Source organism: Drosophila ficusphila, unplaced genomic scaffold, assembly GCF_018152265.1.
Source record: "Drosophila ficusphila isolate 14025-0441.05 unplaced genomic scaffold, ASM1815226v1 contig_791, whole genome shotgun sequence".
Classification (NCBI taxonomy): Eukaryota; Metazoa; Arthropoda; class Insecta; order Diptera; family Drosophilidae; genus Drosophila; species Drosophila ficusphila.
The window spans coordinates 21,655,171-21,671,919 of NW_025064737.1; the positions used below are offsets into that span (position 1 = coordinate 21,655,171).

General features: G+C 43.7%; 2 protein-coding genes across 2 annotated transcripts in view; one reads left to right on the top strand and one right to left on the bottom strand.

Moving 5' to 3' along the window:
- LOC108095833 overlaps positions 1 to 13,601 on the top strand; it is a 29,153-nt gene extending 15,552 nt beyond the window's left edge. The window contains exon 3 of the mRNA XM_017197116.2: positions 12,075 to 13,601. Within this exon, the coding sequence (XP_017052605.1) occupies positions 12,075 to 13,066 (992 nt within the window). The 3' untranslated portion in view covers positions 13,067 to 13,601. The remainder of the gene's footprint in view (positions 1 to 12,074) is intronic.
- On the bottom strand, positions 13,380 to 15,472 carry LOC108095832 (DNA-binding protein Ets97D). Its single transcript, XM_017197114.1, has 5 exons — positions 15,312 to 15,472; positions 15,121 to 15,235; positions 14,989 to 15,058; positions 14,216 to 14,930; positions 13,380 to 14,157 (listed from the first exon to the last, which is right to left on the bottom strand). Exons 1-5 carry the CDS (start codon positions 15,373 to 15,375, stop codon positions 13,727 to 13,729), a joined length of 1,395 nt encoding a protein of 464 aa, XP_017052603.1. The 5' UTR covers positions 15,376 to 15,472; the 3' UTR covers positions 13,380 to 13,726.
- Between the last annotated feature and the right edge of the window lie 1,277 nt (positions 15,473 to 16,749).

Here is a 16,749-nt window from a genome sequence, read left to right on the forward strand (position 1 = left end):
CTACAAACAATTTGTGAATGAATAGCTTTAAATTGGCGCGTTAATGACAACAACAAGCAACTGTAAACTTAATTTTTCAACATTTTTTCGCAATATTGTTGGCATTTAGCTGATTTTGCCATCGCAGCAAGTCAGCGCGCGCTTGACCCCAAAATGAAACTTTTAAATTGATTTTTATTATTTCTTCAACTTGTTGAACTCAATCAATTAGCCGGAGATAACTCGATGTGGGTGTCAGCAATGGCAAGTTGTCGCCGAACGGAATTGTTTTAAATTTTTCAGCAATGACCTTTGCTCTTCAGCTTTGCTTTCCTCGTAAAAACTAATATTTTTCCTTCTTCCTCTCGTTGCAGGTAAACAACAACCATTTGCCGTGTGGGGGAACTCATGGGTCGTGGTGACCCATAATAACATGCACACTTTTAGCCACAAGGAAAAGCTGAAAAACTGAAAAATTATTCATTAGCCAAGTGCCAAAAGCGTATTCAAATTAAGTTGCTCAAGCGAAAACCAAAACCGAAACATGTGTCAGCCATGTCAATGCGTTTGGTCCGAGCCAAAAAGCCAAGTCGAAGCTCGAGTGCATTTTCTTTTTGGCCAAAATGCGGTTTCAACGGCTAAGAGTTTAGATGGTATTACCTCCATCCTCTCGGACAATTTGCCGGCGGAAATTTCATAATCATGGTAAAATGAAAATGTTACATTTTATGAAAATGTATTATTATGTCCATCATAAAAATGTCACTGAATGACACTTGCGCTGTCCGCTGAGCTCTATGCTTTATGCTCTATGCTCCCACCTCCGCGGATTATTTTGACAGCAGCAATTTCCAAGCCCCCCAAACAAAACCCCTCTAATTCCCCCGTCCATTGCAACAGCCCTCTGCCAATTTCTGTTGATTTAAGCAACTTTTTATTTTCGACTCGGTGGCGGCGCCAACGCAGTTGCACAGATAGAGAAACCAAGCGAATTAATAAAAGAGAAAATCAACTGAGATTGAATTTAGTGATTTCGGTTTGGCTCTTTTTACTTTTTGGGCGAACTGCAGCGTCGACGTGCGATCGCAATTATTGCCACAATTTGCGGCCATTTCCGCTTGGCTGCTGCTGCTGCTGCCGTTGCGCATGTGCCACTTGTTGCGAGTCCGAGAATCGAGGGGTTGGCGAGCGGAAATACCTTCTAGTTAACAGTGGGCTAATCATCATGGGGCAAGTGGCAAATTATGTTTTTATTAATGGTTATGGATTGCCTCCTCAGTCTCTAAATTATTTATAATTGGCGTGGCGATATCACAATCACATGCAAACGAAAGTGATGTGATGCTTTCCATTTTTGCTGAAACAAATGCTAATTTGCTGAAGTGTTAAATTTGTATCTTTAGGTGCCATTCATTCGAAAACTTAAGCATACTTTTAACTAAAATCGATTACTAATTTCGTTGGACCATGGCCATATTGCCACTGTCCTTAGGCGTTTAAGCAAAAAGTGCAACATTTACTTCGCCCATTGTACGAATGTACTTTTTGTTGCTGGGCACCGCTCACTTTTTAAGCTCGATTTCTTCGGTTTCCGTACCTAAAACTCTACAGTCTAGAGACCCAGTGCGCCTTTGGTTCTTTGCCTCGGCATTTGTCTTTTTCTGTTTTGGGTAATTAAAAGCAGCGTTCAAAGTGCAATTGCTGTGGGTTGCATTTACATAGACATGTGTTCAAACATTTGCGTTGCGCTCTCCGCCCGACAAGTGTTGTTGTTTTTTTTCCGCGGCTTGTCGTCCCGCGTGGGCGTTTCAATTTAAACAAAATTTCCAGTCTACGGGCCACGGTTTAATGGCATTAACAATATAGACAAGACCCAAGACACGCCCAAGCCGAGCGGCTGACTGAGTGACCTACTGCACTCAAATGTTCGGCGACATGTTGCAGTCACAGCAGCAACAGCAACATGCAACACCATGAACAACATGTTTCCCGGCTGAAACAAATTCTGACACCTAAATTTGCTACGCATTTTCAGGGTATCATTAATTAGTCAATGTTGGAAAGTTTCTTCATACGCTTTTTCGGTGAAAGTTTGAGAGATAGGAATTGAATTCAGTTCAGTTCAGTTAAGTCGTGGATGGATCCCAGGTCAGGCCTAGCTTCATTTTTCATAATTACAAAACCGATCGTACATTACCTTGAGCCCAATCTGCCAAACGGAAAGAAAAAATGTTGATGCATCTCTCAAGTATTTCTCATATTCAATGCTCTGAAGAGCTTTCAAGACTCTGTGGACCATATTTTTATGTGATGTGATGCCCTGGGAATATAAAGGGTATAATGGGATTGAAATATTTATTTAGATCACCTAAAAATCAGTTCTGTTAAATATTATTTGTTTTATACTAGATTAGTGTTGCAACTGAGTCATTGTTATTTATTTATTCTAGCTGCTGTCTAGCCGTTTTTAATCTGCAGATACTTCTCTATGCAATCACCTTAGTCTTAAAGCTGTTCTTAATCTGTTTGCTTATTTTATTTTTGGTACTTAAACGTCTGACACTGTTGTTGCCTTTGGGATTTATAACGTAAAAGCAGGGTATTGATTGGTCGTGACGCCCTTTTCCTCGCAGCATTCTTTAGCTCTTTTTCATTGTGTTTTTCTCAAAATGCACTTCAAGCTGCAAGTTTTGAAGGCTCAAGTGGCACTGGAGTTGTCAGCTGTGCCAGCGGAGTTGTTGTGTGGCTTTGACTGCAGCTGCGGTTTCTTGGAGGTGGCCCGCTCTGGCTTTTCTTCTTGGCCCGATCCGATCCGATCCGATCCATTCGGATGCGATTCAGCCCGAATCCGAACGGGCTTTCGAGCCATTAGAAGCGCATGTCTGCGGTCGCGTCGACAACAATCAATTGCCTGTGAGCGCATTTTATTGGCGTCATCAAATTGGCTTTCCATGGAAATCCGCATTGCAGTGCAGAGCACTGCAAGTCAACCTAGACTTTCCCGATAGAACTTCACAGCCAAAATGGTCATCATCATAATCGCGATAGCGATGGCGATGGCGATGGCTAAGGCGATGACGACGGCGATGATCATCTGGGACATGGCCGATGAGATGCCTCATTCTGTTGCCAGTTGCTGGGAGCCATAAATACGAGCTGACATTGCTCGGCGTCTTTCACGTTGCAGCTGCCCGCATTCTGGGGCCAGGGATTTTTCATCTGGAAAAGAGTCCCCAACTCCCCGAGATGCGAGTCGAAAAAGCAAAATTAATTGTTCAAACATACTCAAACACACACGCGCACACACCTTTCAAGGAAGCATTTTCCCGAGCTTTCCACATATATGCAATGTGCGCCTGCTTCATTTTCCTTTATTTGCACGATTTTTGCCATATTTCTCCCCTCTTTGGTCTTTGGAGCACGATCGGTGCCTCCCTCCCCAAAATGGTGGCGACATTGTGACGTCGTCGTGTTCGCTGGCAGATTATGATCAACATATTTGTATATATATAACCCAAGTACGAGTATATATATCTCTTGTGTCTTTCCTTTAGCCATGACAGCGAAATATTTCTGTTGGTGCTGAGCTGCCATGTGTGAAAATATTTATTTTCCATCTGCTCATGCGGGCCTGCAATGGGAATGCATTTAATTGTGGGCCAAGAGGGGAGGGTTAAGCTTTTCTTGCCTCGAAAATCGGGAAAAAACAAATCGCAGGGCTTTATTTCTCTCAGAGTTCTTAAGTGTGTTTGGGCAAGACTTCAAATGGGTTTATATGGCTTCAAAGTCATCTAATCAATTGAAGACGCTGAAGTTTTATAGAGATGGCTCTTGTTGAACTAGATTTTTTATAAGCCCTAATTGAGTTCAATGGGTTTTGAACAGGAAGTGTTGGAAATAAGTTTTTCATGGATAAGTTTATGATAAATAGCTTTTATAAGAAAATATTTCTGTTATTAATTAATTGTATATTCGTTGCTGCATTTGGCCAACCTAGTTACTTATTGACAGTTAAACTTTGGCTTTTCAATTAATTCAATTTTCAGCAAACCTAACTGCATGTATCGTGTCCGAATCGGACTTTGATTTTCAAATTGCAGTCTTTGCACCTCGTTTAACCCGAGATCTTTGGGAGGAGGAGGGGCTGGGAGTTCTCATGTGGTTCTCCGCTGGGCATAATTATGCTGCTGCTGCAAGTTGCAAGTTCTGCCAGCATATTCAGGGGGTTTTTGCCGCATTGTGTGTTTTGTCTGGCTCTTTGGCTCTTTAGCTGTTCACTCGACTTTTTGTGGGTCTGACTGTTTGTTTTTTTGTCGTGTCTGTGCGGAATTCGGTCAAGTACTCTCGGCTGGTTTTGTTCGGTTTGATTTGTGTGACATGTGGAAGCTGTCGGCTGCCGCATTATTGACACCCTATCGGGCGTGAAAAGCCCCGCAACTCGATGATTGTGAATATGCATGAGTGGAAGCCACGAAAAAGTGGCCACGAGTGGCGAACGTTACTTTCTACGCATTTGTTACACTTTGCATCGCGCTCTCCTGCTAACTTGGCTTATCATTCGCTCAGAAACTTAATTATTTCGCCTGTCAGTCATCCGATTCCCGAAAGAAAAAACGTAAAACATTTTTTAATGAGCCGCCACAGAGCTACCGACCTTAAAAAGAAAGTCAGGCGACATGTCTGGGCTACCTTGGATAACTTTGGACTTCGTGCCAACATGTTTCTGTTTCTCCTGTTCGCTTTGTATTTTCTGAGCTCTCCCCTGAGTCCCCCTGTCCGATGACTTGGCTCATTTGTGGATCTCTTGTCGGCCCAGGGTCTTTACTTTTTTCGTATTTTGGAAATTACGGAAGCTGTTGCTGTCGTAGTTGTTACTCGCATTTTTTTCTGTTTGTGAAAGAAAATCTCCGGCTACCGTTTGTCAAACAATTTCTATGGCGAGAGTAAAGAAAGGATAACCATCATAATTGATTGAACCAGGTTTTCAGCTCAGACAGAAGAGGCAACAATGGTTTTTGTGGTACCCTAAACCGAGGGGAAATGTCTGGCAAATAAATCAACCTTTTATCAGCACTTCTCCATCGACGGAGGAGGAAACTCTTTCCATACAAATAACTAATTATATTTTACACACAAGAATGTAAATTGGCCTCGAGAGGGGTCAACATTTGAATTCAGCTTTCATTTCGCTGGACTGCAATTATTTCGGCTAATTGAACAGCTCGATGACATTATCGGGCACTTTCCCCACCAACTGCGCGAGAAGCTACCGAACAGCCAACGGGCTGTCAACTTCATTAGATTTGATTTCAACAAGAAATATCATGGAAAACATTAAACGCCTCTGAATAAATTCAAATTAATTGATAAACACACGAAAACCGGAATGAAAAGAGAAACAAAATTATCGGCCATAGAGGCAGTCGCCGTTTAGCTGGCCAATTTGCAGGCCAAAAACTGCAACCGTTTGAAAGGGGGATGGGGAAGGGGGAGGTGAGGTGGCTAAAAGTCGGTGGCTGCGCATGCGTCGCAGAGATTGCGCAAGTCCACTTGGTGGTGCAGAGTGGTGCAGCGTGCTCAAGAGTGGTGGTGCCGAGTGGCTTGAACCAGTCGGACTTTTGCGTGGCGTGTGTTTAACTTTTGAGCAGATTTTGTCGCATTTTTTTTTTTTTTTTTTTGCCTGCCGTTGAGGTATTTGTTTTCACAGAGCCGTTAACCAACTCCCCCTTTTCGGTATCCTGGCTCCATCAATGGCTCTATTTGATGTAAACCGACTGGCCGGCTCTTTGAACCGTTTGAACTTTTGGCTTTTGTCTGTTTCGGCCTTTTTTTTTTTTGTATTTTTGGTTGGCTCTTGCCCCATTCACCCACCATGGGGCATGTTTTATTTGATATTTCTTTTTTTTTCTACTTACCAAATGCTACGACATTTCGTCATGCTAATCAGCATGGAGTCAGTCGTTGGCTAATTGGCTTAGACGGGCTAACTCGCTGCCTTGGACCTGGCTTAGGAGTTGTGAGTTGTGTGCGTGGCTATCAGATTACTTGACATATTGCAAAATTAGATTTATATACGGCCAGATGGGCTGAGGAATGGGGAACTGACGCTGGAGTGATGCGGGCTCGTTGCAGCTGACACAAAGAATTATGTAGCAATGCAACGGCACTCAAATTATCGCAGAGCCAGTTTTACTTTCTTAAAATCATTCAATTAAAATAACTTCAAGGTGTTTGTATTTTCCATCAGCCATTTCTTGTTGATCATAATCGTTTAGGAAGACTGCCTGCACTACCTTTTCATTAAGGAACTAAATGCTTTCGATACTTAGCTTTAATGATTTCCCTTTAATGAGCAAACTGCCCATTATAATAAAGCACCTCAAGGCAAAAGACATAAATTGAATTAAGGTGGCCCAGGGCCAATTTTACTAATGATGTTGAAATATCTAAAAGTTTCTTAGGCTGATTGAAATTTCTAGTCTTAAACGATGTGCTTTGGAGATAAATAGGAATCAAACAAAGTGTAAACATTTTCAGTTTTCTTACCCACTGGTAATTGCTTATGAGAAACTGGTTGCAGATTTGAATTGCTTTCGGAAAACTGACTGCATTGGTTTCCTTTTGCCACTTACTTCATATCAAAATTAATTGGATCTGGTTGCAAATATTTTAATTTTTACTGCTACTTTAAAGTTTAATAAATAAGTTATGGCTCAGTGATCTTGGAGTGACAGTTATACAATTTATGGCACTCTGATCTTTAGGAGACATTTGAGCTGATTGAGTGGAGGATTACCTACGCAAAGTGTTTCCTATTTAGATCGTAACTGTAACTTATTAGAGATCCCGCCCCATTTCCGCCCTATCCAGTTGATTGAATTTCGATGTAGTGTTCCCAATCAAGTCCAATGCCAAAGTCAAGTCAAAGTTGTCATTACTGCTTATTATTATAGTCTTTTTTCTCCTTCCCCCATTTGCATTTACTAATTTATTTATTTACTTGTCTGCCTATCGGTACTGTATCTTTTTATTATGCAAATGCAGGTGTGTGTCTGTGTATCTAGAAATTATGCAAATATCAGTGGGCCGATTGCGCCTTTGTGACTTGCAAGCCAATTTAATTTGTGACATTTGCCTAGACAATTTTCTCCGTAAGAATTTCGAACTTACTTGTCTCCAACTGGAAGTCCCTCGGCCCATTCTTCTCAATATTTTTTCCGCTGTGTGTGGGCCTGGGGCCTGAGATCTGGTCGCCCGTAGGAACTTGCGTCTACAAGAAACAATTAAACTCAACATGCATTTATGTCAAGTTATTCGCGCTGCTCCGGCAATTAGAGAGCAAACCAACTCCAAGTGGGCAAAACGGCAACGCATGATCACTGGGCAGTAAATTAACCCGCACTTCCATATGGTGGTTACATTCGTAGTGCGACAGCTGCAGTTGTAAATTTGATTTTTACGGCTAGAAACATGTGGCCAATTGGCAGCAACTGGCCGGGCCAGTTCCAAAAAGCGACAAAAAAAGAGCGGCGAAAAATCAGTTTTCCGATATCTGTCACCAGTCATTGAAAAGGAAACCTTGCCGACTTTTGAGGTGTTAATTTGGCCACATGCCGAAAGCCTTGGCCATAAATTCACTTCGTGTTCATGTCGCGTGCAATTAGCCGGTCCAAAATCTTTCGTTGCCAATTCTAGATCAATAACTGTTGTTGGAGAATGTTTGGAATGGATTCTTGTATTCTAGCTGGAACAAATTTGGAAATAGTTTCATCAACAGTTTACAAATTATAAAATCAGTATATTATTTATGCAGACATAACTAGAAAAAGTTTTGAGAATTTTCTCTTTTGAATATTAATCAACAGCAACACGTAATAGTGGGCAAACTTTGATTGGTCAGCCGCATATTAATTACTTGGGAGCAACAGAAGGCAAAATAAAGAAATAACCAATTTCAATTTCAAAATTCGGTACTGTTGTCTGGGCATAAAACTCAGACTGAGTTCCAGTCTCAGTCTGAATCCCAGTCGCAGTCTGTCTTGTCCAGAAAGCCAATCGTGACAATCATGACAAAATCGAACGGATGTTTGAAACCAAAAAATGCAAAACGTATTTTTTTAAGCCTTTGTTTGCCGTATTTTCGGCTGGCAATTTATCACAAAACAGCGAATAAAATCTAAAGAAAAGAAACGAATTGAACCCTATAATTTTGAGGCAAGCAACATAACAATAAATACAGAAACAATAATTTATAATAAATTGTCATTTGACGTGTTTGAAATGTATTGGCAATTAAAAACGCAATTGAAACGAGGGGAGTGCGGTAAAGATCGGCGCTCCTTGGTGCAGTGAATCGCTTTTGGGAGCACTATATTTATGAGTACCAGCGAACTTTGGAGTTCATGAACCTAAATTTGGGTGTGTAGAGTTTGGTCATGATACTTCAAACAAATCAAATCAAAGGCAAGGCAAGCCGAGTAAGCAAACGACTCTGAGGCTGAAAAAATAACTATGTTTAGTAGATAAAAATCAAAATAAATCCTTTCTTTAATAAAATCAGATCAGCAGATATTCTAACCGAGTTGAGATCATATTTTAAAATATATTTGCTTATGTGTCATTCTATTTCTATAGAAACCGAACAAAATGTTCTTTCCAAAAACTGAGCCCTCATATTATTCCCTTTTTTGTAGTGTCTTCCAAAAATGCTGATTAAAGGTCTTTTCTCTGTCGATTTTGTTGCCGATTCCCGTTGTCCCAGGTCCCGCCCATTCTCAATTTACTTTGGTTTTTGGTCGCGTTTTGCTTGCCCCTTATATTTTGGCTTTTGCTTTTTGTTGGGAGTTGCATGTTGGAGACCGGAGTTGAGTGCAGTTTGCTTAGGGCGTACTTAAGTACCGTTATTTTAATAAACGCCGTTTGCGCATGCGCAGCTCAAGTTGGCCCTGTTTCCTCAGTGTTTTGTTTTTGGGATACTTTTCTGTGCAACTGAAAAGACTTTCTTCACATAAAAGAAATTGAATTACTGCTGATGGCAAAAAGCTAATTTTGTTTTTCAAAATTTAGTATAGAGACTGATCGGGATAAAGGAGAGGTGGGTGGAAGGAAGTGCCTCATAAAGTATGCCATTTGTTTTTCGTAATATTTATTTACTTTGCCCATTGCATAGATGCTTTGTTTGTTTATTTTCGCTTCGTTCTGTTTGTCGCTTTTTGCATAAACATTTATGCAAATGTCAAATGCCTAATTGACAGACAAGAGCCAAGTGCTTGCCTTGCCTTTTCCTAAAAATATATATAAAAGCTTTATTGCCTACAGTCGGGAATGCCGACTCAAGAGTACCTGGTACTCATTGAACTTGGCAAAACTAAAATAAGAAACAGAGAAACCTTGCACAAAACTTAAGGAAAACTACGCATTTTCTTGTTTTTGTTTTTTAAGTAGAGAAACGGATATTGTAAGATTTATTGCCAATTTAAAGGCTTAAAATCGCCTCGTTAGCTTGGTAATTAACATATGTTTCTACGAGTACAACATACCCTTCTATTCTGGAGTGTCGAGTATAAAATCCATGACAGTGACCAGGCATTGTCTATGCTGCCTGCGAATTACAATTTACGATCGACGATCAGCGAATTGAGCTGAGCGACAGCTCCACATTTTGTCAGCTCGGTCGGCGGAACCCTCTGATTTGGAACGACCTTGAGCCTTTGTGCGACCTAATAGAGACCAACCCCACCCCCTGGAGGGGAACATTCAATTATCTAGATATACGTGTTATAAAGTGATCTAATGAATTTACTTTATGCGTGTTTCATTTGATGTTGATTGTCCGATAAACATTTTATTTCGGTTTTTAATGGCCCTAGCTGGCTGCCGTCGTCGCAGTTGTTTGTTTTGAGTGAAAGTAATTTGTCGATTATATATATTTTTGGTGGCTGTATCTACATACATATGTATATCTAAGCGACTGACACGCCTAGATAGTTGGCACGTCATGTGCTAAGAGCCAAAATCCGAGAGCCGGTCCGCAGATTCTCTGACTCATGCCGAAGAAAGTTTAAACAATGCTTTTCGGGTTGTTAATTCCTTGCCTTTCCCAAACTGATGATCACCGACGCTGATGAACGTAAATATAGTTGTAGTCATCAGGGTTTTGTGTGTGCTTTATGCCTACAACCACTTATTTAGTCGATCATTTGGCAGCAGGTGAGGAGAAATTAAAGATTGGGCGTGGCTTTCGAGAGTCGATTGAGTTGAAGATGGGCTGGCCCTTAATTATGAAAGTTGAATACGATAGGATTGTTTAGTCATGGAATAACTTAGTTCTAAAGTTAGGCAAGTGAATTAAATCAAATGGATGGAGATTTTCCACAGATATTCAGCAAATTGGCCCATCTTGCACTGTATCTTCGATCTGATCTCCCACTCCACTCGAGTTCATGGCAATGGACAAATTGTTTTGCCATATATAGTATGCATCATTGAGCTCTTTCGCCGGGACGAATCGATATCATTACTCGAGATCTGAGCAGTCTGCAATTCCAGGCCATTTACATGATCACCTGAAGAAGATGCACGCCCATTGTAACCATTGCGAACTGGAACTGTGAGACAGCATTGACAGGCGGAATAAAGGCAATCTTCCATTTAATAACCAATTATCATTGATCAACTGAACTGCACGCCCAGTCCCTAGAGATCGGGGTTGGGGGGAATTGGCTCGAGAACAGAGAACGAGAAACGAATGCACTGGCCACTGAGCAATATCAATTACGAATTACATCTGATTATCCGCCTCTGCCTGGGAATCGACCACATTGCCATTGCCATGGCCAAGGTGAGTGGCGATCGTGGATGCGGCTCGCGAGATCCCAGAACTGAGATCCCAGAACCGAGACCCCAGATCCAACTCCCGCCTGGGGGCTATGTGTGTCTGATTAGCGCATAAACAAGTTAATGCCATTGATGATGACGATGCTGAGCCACCTGAACAGACGCCAAGTGCATTGCAATGGGATCGGATCGGATCGGACGGACTGCGGAGCGTACGTGGTGCGATCTTATTGTTTTCTTTGGGAATCAAAAAGATAAATGGTTCATGCGGGCAGTTCTCCTGCAGATAAGGCAAACTTCTGGCCTCTTTGGCAGTCTCACTGCGTCGTCGTTGTCGTCTTTCGTTGACAACTGGCGGCGGCTCCACGAGCTTTTGATCTTGACGAACTTTTAGCCGCCGCCTCGGGCAAAGCCTACACATACCGTATACTCGTATGTAGTGTACACCATTGGACCATGTTGAACTTTCCCAGTTTTGTCGTTGTCTCCACTCTCGTCTTCCTAGAATATGTATCTCCGTCCGTTACTGTTTGCCCAACACTCTTCGAGGCGAACAGGGTGTGGGGTGGCGATATGCTAATGCTGTTTGGGTTTGGGCAGCCAAAAGCCAAACAATGTTTGTTGACGTTACCTTGAATTCTCGGGGAAACAAGCGACACAAAAGCCCCATAGCTACAGCGATGGAGTATGGTAAACAGAGAGGTTTCAGATATGTCATGGGCTCAGAGCAAACGGCAGTTGACATCATAGTTAGGGTTCAATTGCTCTGGGTTCTCAGGGATCGTCTTTGTATTCGACAGCATAAATTAAACTTAGCGTGAGTTAGGCACTCAGTATATGGATCATTACTCGGAAGTGGTACCTACATTAAGTGTAACTGTTATTAAAATGAATTGTTGATAGTAATTTTTTAAAAGATTTAAATTCTAAAAATCAATATGGAACAGAGAATGGTTAGACAGGATCACAGACTATGCTCAATGATCAATTCTGAGAATAAAACAAATGTAATAATGTAAATTTAGAAGTCATATAACTATTTGCTTAGTGTATTTTGGGAGCCTCCCTGCCGAAAGTCTGGGAATGATTTAATTCGTTGGCATTAACGTGGACAATTGTCTGCGGCTGTGGGAGTGATGCGACTTGTGTGCTCCTATGCAAATGAGGGGACAATTATGCTGATCAGCGCTAATTGGGGGAGCCATAATGACCCACAGAGTGACTAACCCAGTTCTGTTCTCATCTCTTTCCATCCACAGGCTGCCCGGCGACGACGAGTTCCCACTGCCTGCGCTGCAACAAGGCGGGCTGCATCAAGTGCCCCATGTACCTGGTCACCGACACGAGGCAGTGCGTCGACCAGTGCCCCGCCGGCTACTTGGACCAGTGGTCCGCCCACACGGAGTTCATGGGTCGCGTATGCGTGCCCACCGGCTACTCTGGACCACTGATGGCAGCGCTGGCGGGTCTGTTAGGTGGCTTCCTGGTCTGCCTCTCCCTGCTGGCGGTGGCCGTGATGTTGGTGAAGAGGAAACGACGGCGGAAGTCGGTCAAGCAGAAGCTCATCAACGAGAACACCATGGATCGGGCGGACTTCATGCGGCAGCTGAACGAAATGCGTCCCAATGCGGAGTACTTCCTGGCCATGCTGAACGACACCCGGCGGCAGATCAGGAAGCTCTACCTGTCCGGCGAGGTGGCGGCTGCCAACTCGTACAGACCCATTGTGCGGGACCTGGCCAAGCTGCTTATCCTGCTGAACAGGCCCATCGAGCTTATTCCCGCCCCGCCGCCGGATTGGTCCCGGCTGTACGCCTGGTCGGAGCAGGCCCTGGAGCGCTATAAGCCGCAGGTGGGCCAGCTGATCGACTTCTTCCAGGCCTCGCAGAACCACAACAGTGGCCACCACGAGGTGCTCTACGCTGCGCCGGCGAAGAAGAAGGCGCTGCAGCAGGCCAGCATCTTCAGGCAGCAGGTGACGCCCACGGCGACGCCGCAAGGAGTGGGCGAGCTGATGGCCGGCGACCGGAGCAGCAGCGCCTCGGCGCAGCAGAAGCTGCACCTGTTCGGCTCGCTGATCAGCCTGCACGAGTTCGAGGAGCCACGGGCCTCGGATCCGTTTGGGAGCAGCTTCAACACGCTCAAGAGCGGCAATCTCATCTCTGATCTCAACGCCAGCTCGCTCTGGCTGGAGGACGAGTTCTACAAGTTGGGCTTTCGACCGCAGGACGAGATCACCACGGAGCTGTAACCGCATCACAAACACAGGCTCAATGAAGCTTAATCTAAAACGAAGTATTATCCCGGCTGGCGGCGCTAGTCGCTCGAAATTAGCGCCAGTTCAGCTGGGAGAGCGTTTGCGTGCGCGCACATTCCGCCAGGCCATCATCATCTTTAACTCCATCGACAAGCTAACTGGGGAGGCCGTTTAGCCGGAGCCGCTAAATGCCCACGTTTAGAGCTTAGTTAGATCAGTTAAGCAAGCAAAACTAGTCACGTAAAATCACAAACAAAACCATCAACACACAACGATGCCGTGGAGAAGGAGCAAATGCAAATGGAAATCGCGTGGAAATGAATTTAGTTTTATGGATTTTACAAAAATCGCAACAATCATGTAACGAACAATATTCAATATACACACTATAGAGATACTATTCAGATAATATTTAAGTTGCTTAGCGGTAGGAAAGCGATACTTATAGTTATAGCTTACGTAGACAGAGATTATAAAGCTTAGTAAATACGAAATGGATAATAAAATCGTGTGCCTTAAGAGTGTAAAATGTGTAAAGTGTGTAACAATTTGTATTATTAACCAGGCGCTGTCATCGGACAAAGTCAGCCAACGCTAAGGCTCCTCGTACTTCCAGAGTATGTCGGGTTCCTGCTTGAGCTTCAGCTCGCCATGTCATGTGTCTTCTTTAATTGGTTCCGAGGGAACCACACATTCGGGCACAACTTGTCGCTCGTTCACCAGCCGGGACAACTCTTTGGCATCATAGCCGATCAGCAGCTTTAAGTCGCAGTCGAATTTGTAGGCGAATCGCTTGTTTGACACCTTGGAGATCATATCCCCATCGTAATAGTAGCGGAGAGCTCGCGACAGCTTCTCGTAGTTCATGGCGGGCTTGTTTTTCTTCTCGCCCCAAAGACGGGCCACTCGGTCGGGGTCAGTGAGCTTGAACTCTCCCTCGGTGCCCACCCACTCAATGATGTCCGTGTGCTCGCAGTCGGTGAGTATTTCAAGTAAGAACTGCCACAGCTGCACCTGCCCATTATTGCCGGAACCAATGGTGGTGTAATTCGTGGGACTCTGGGACGTCGGAGAACTTTCAACGGCTGTAAAGGAATTAGTATCGTTAGATTACGCACTTAAGTTTCTTTCTGCATTACTTACAATCCGAACCCTTGACTGCTTGGTAGGATTTCCGCATAATCCTCTGCTCTAGAGAAACAGAGCCCGGAGTGGCCGATATGGCACTCGCAGCCATAATCCTGGGTTGCTTGGGTTTCCTCAGCTCCTCTGCCTGCTTGTGCACCACGGACACAAAGTTGCATTCCTTCAGAAGTTGTAGGTGCGTCCAGAAAACGTTGCCCGGATCACGTGGCAACTTTCGGCTGAACTCCTCGTGCGTCATGGCACACAGTTCCTGGCCGTTGATCTGCCAGTCGTTCATGTTGATGCCACGTAGCTCGAACTGCTTGATGGCCCACTCCAGCCAATGCGTCACGTGGTTCTGCGTCCACTCGATGGCCGCTTCGGGAATCTTCAGACGCGCCTGCTCCCGCTTGAATTTGCTGTCCAGAACCCAGTTGAGAACTGGTTTAACATCCTTGGCGGTTTCTTGGGGCTCCTCTTCGGAGTCTTCTCTGTGCTTCCGTTTTATTGGTGTTTTGGTGGGACTTTCGCTGGAGGAGCTCTTTTGGCTGGCGGTTTCGGGTGGTGAGAGCTGGGCCACCACCTCCTCGGCCAAAGCAGCCAGAGCTGCTTCCGTGGGCTTAAGGACATCGGCGATGTTTATGCGTTTTCGTATAGTTTGAATTTGCACGTTGATCTGCACCAAACCCTCTCCCTTGACGCACTGATCCACCAGGTTTTTGTGGGACTCCAGCTGAAGAAGAGACAAAATAGATTAAGAAACCGAAAGGATCTCGAGTGTGTTGACTCACCTCCTGTGCGTCCTGCAGCCAAAAGGTGTAGTAATTCAGGCATACGCCTATCTTTTGTTCAACAAGTGATCTGTTTTAAAAGAAGAAAAGAGATACAAAAGGGGAAGTCGCAGTGAGTTTAAGAAGCCTTACTTGAGCATGCTGAGCGGCTCTCGGATGTCCATGTGCACGATGATAATGTCGTCCGGCTCCGCCTCCGTTTCAACATCGATACTGTCCTCAAACATTTCGCTTGCAATCACTTCCTCTGCATAATTGTTTACAATTAAATTTTGAGTTACAACAGGTGCGTCCCAATTGGGAATTTGTAATTTCCCACTCACCCAGGGCTCCGCCAACACTTAAGCGGCGTATAAGCTCGTCCGACAAGTCATTGCTGCTGTCCATCGCGGCTTTAGTTTGTTTTTAACTATCAATATTTACCTTTTTATGGTAAGCTATTTATCGCGTGGATTTATTGTTGCATTTTAGGGCTGGCAAGAGACTCCCGAGAGGACCGATATATCGATTGTTGACTTGAAAAATATCGATGTTTTAATTGTGTGACCAAAAGATATGCCAGGGTCTAACAATCGTTTCTCAGTGCTGCCATCTGGTTGTACGTTTTTAGAATTTGGCGGTTCTTTTAAATAATTACCTAAAAACCAATAAAAATAAAAAGATCAATCATCAAGGAGTCATGATCAGAATACTTTCAGAATTAACTAATTAAGATAAAATGGCTATTTAAGTTAAGAATATAAGAAAACGGTTTTTAAAGGGATACTGATTCTGTTGTCTTTAAATAATTTTTTCCCTGTGTATAAAATTTTAGGCAAATACAGTCATCACAATATTTTCGCCATCAATGTTTGGTTCATCGCCAGCAATTAATACTTAAAGCCAAACGATCCATAAAAATTAGCAATCTTTTGGTGACAAATACGCCCCCTCAAGTGATTTCCTAGAAAAACAATCGAAATTAATTGAGGAATTCGCAACAAAGAGTTGATGCTTAACACGGCCACTTGTGGGTGAGTGGCTTCCTCTTCATTCGAGATATTTTCGCCACTTTCTTTCGGCTTAAAAAACTCAATGGGCAGACACAATTGGCAATGTTTGTCTATAGGCATTGAGGAAGTTCTGCGTTCCCACTGCCAAGTGGAGTGGCAAGTGGCAAAGTGCTCCTCATCTTGGGCTAATGCTGATTAAATGCCCCGTAACACGATCAGTACGTCAGTGGGTCAAAACGGTGGGACAAAGAGAGCCAATTGTGCAATCACGACGAGGGACGGAAAGTAGCCTCAAGTGCACAGCGCACTTGTTGTTAACACAAGCGATTTTCCATGTTCCGCGATATTGTCAAAGTCGGCTCCCGCAATGAAAACTACGGAGTTGGGAACATTACCTCATTGTTGACTCAGTTGGCGTTGATGAACGATATTTGCTTGCGAGTATCTCGCCAAATAAACGGGATGACAGCAGATTCGAAGACCGCTAGATGTGATTCAGTTTTGTTCCAGGAATATTCTAGTACATCGTCCTCAGTCACAACCTTGCAACTCCATTTCCCCTTTCCGTTTCGTGTCCGATACAAAAAGCTAATAAACTAGAGTGCGGGTATTTTTGTTTAACGACAAACTCTGCTTTGTTTATTTACCAGCCAAGCTGTTGACTAATATTAGCCAGCTGGCCAAATTCTGGCGCTTGACTTCAGGTCATCTGCTGTGGTCTTTCCATTATTGAAGTTGAGTCATTGCCAATGTCATCCCGGTTGGTTAG

What these genes read in the sequence shown, in the direction of transcription:
- LOC108095832 (XM_017197114.1), bottom strand. Translation starts at nt 15,375, where the DNA reads ATGGACAGCAGCAATGACTTGTCGGACGAGCTTATACGCCGCTTAAGT. An exon ending in GAGCCGCTCAGCATGCTCAA is followed by an intron (nt 15,059 to 15,120) that starts GTAAGGCTTCTT and finishes CTTTTAAAACAG; the next exon opens with ATCACTTGTTGAACAAAAGA. An exon ending in GGCTGCAGGACGCACAGGAG is followed by an intron (nt 14,931 to 14,988) that starts GTGAGTCAACAC and finishes TCTCTTCTTCAG; the next exon opens with CTGGAGTCCCACAAAAACCT.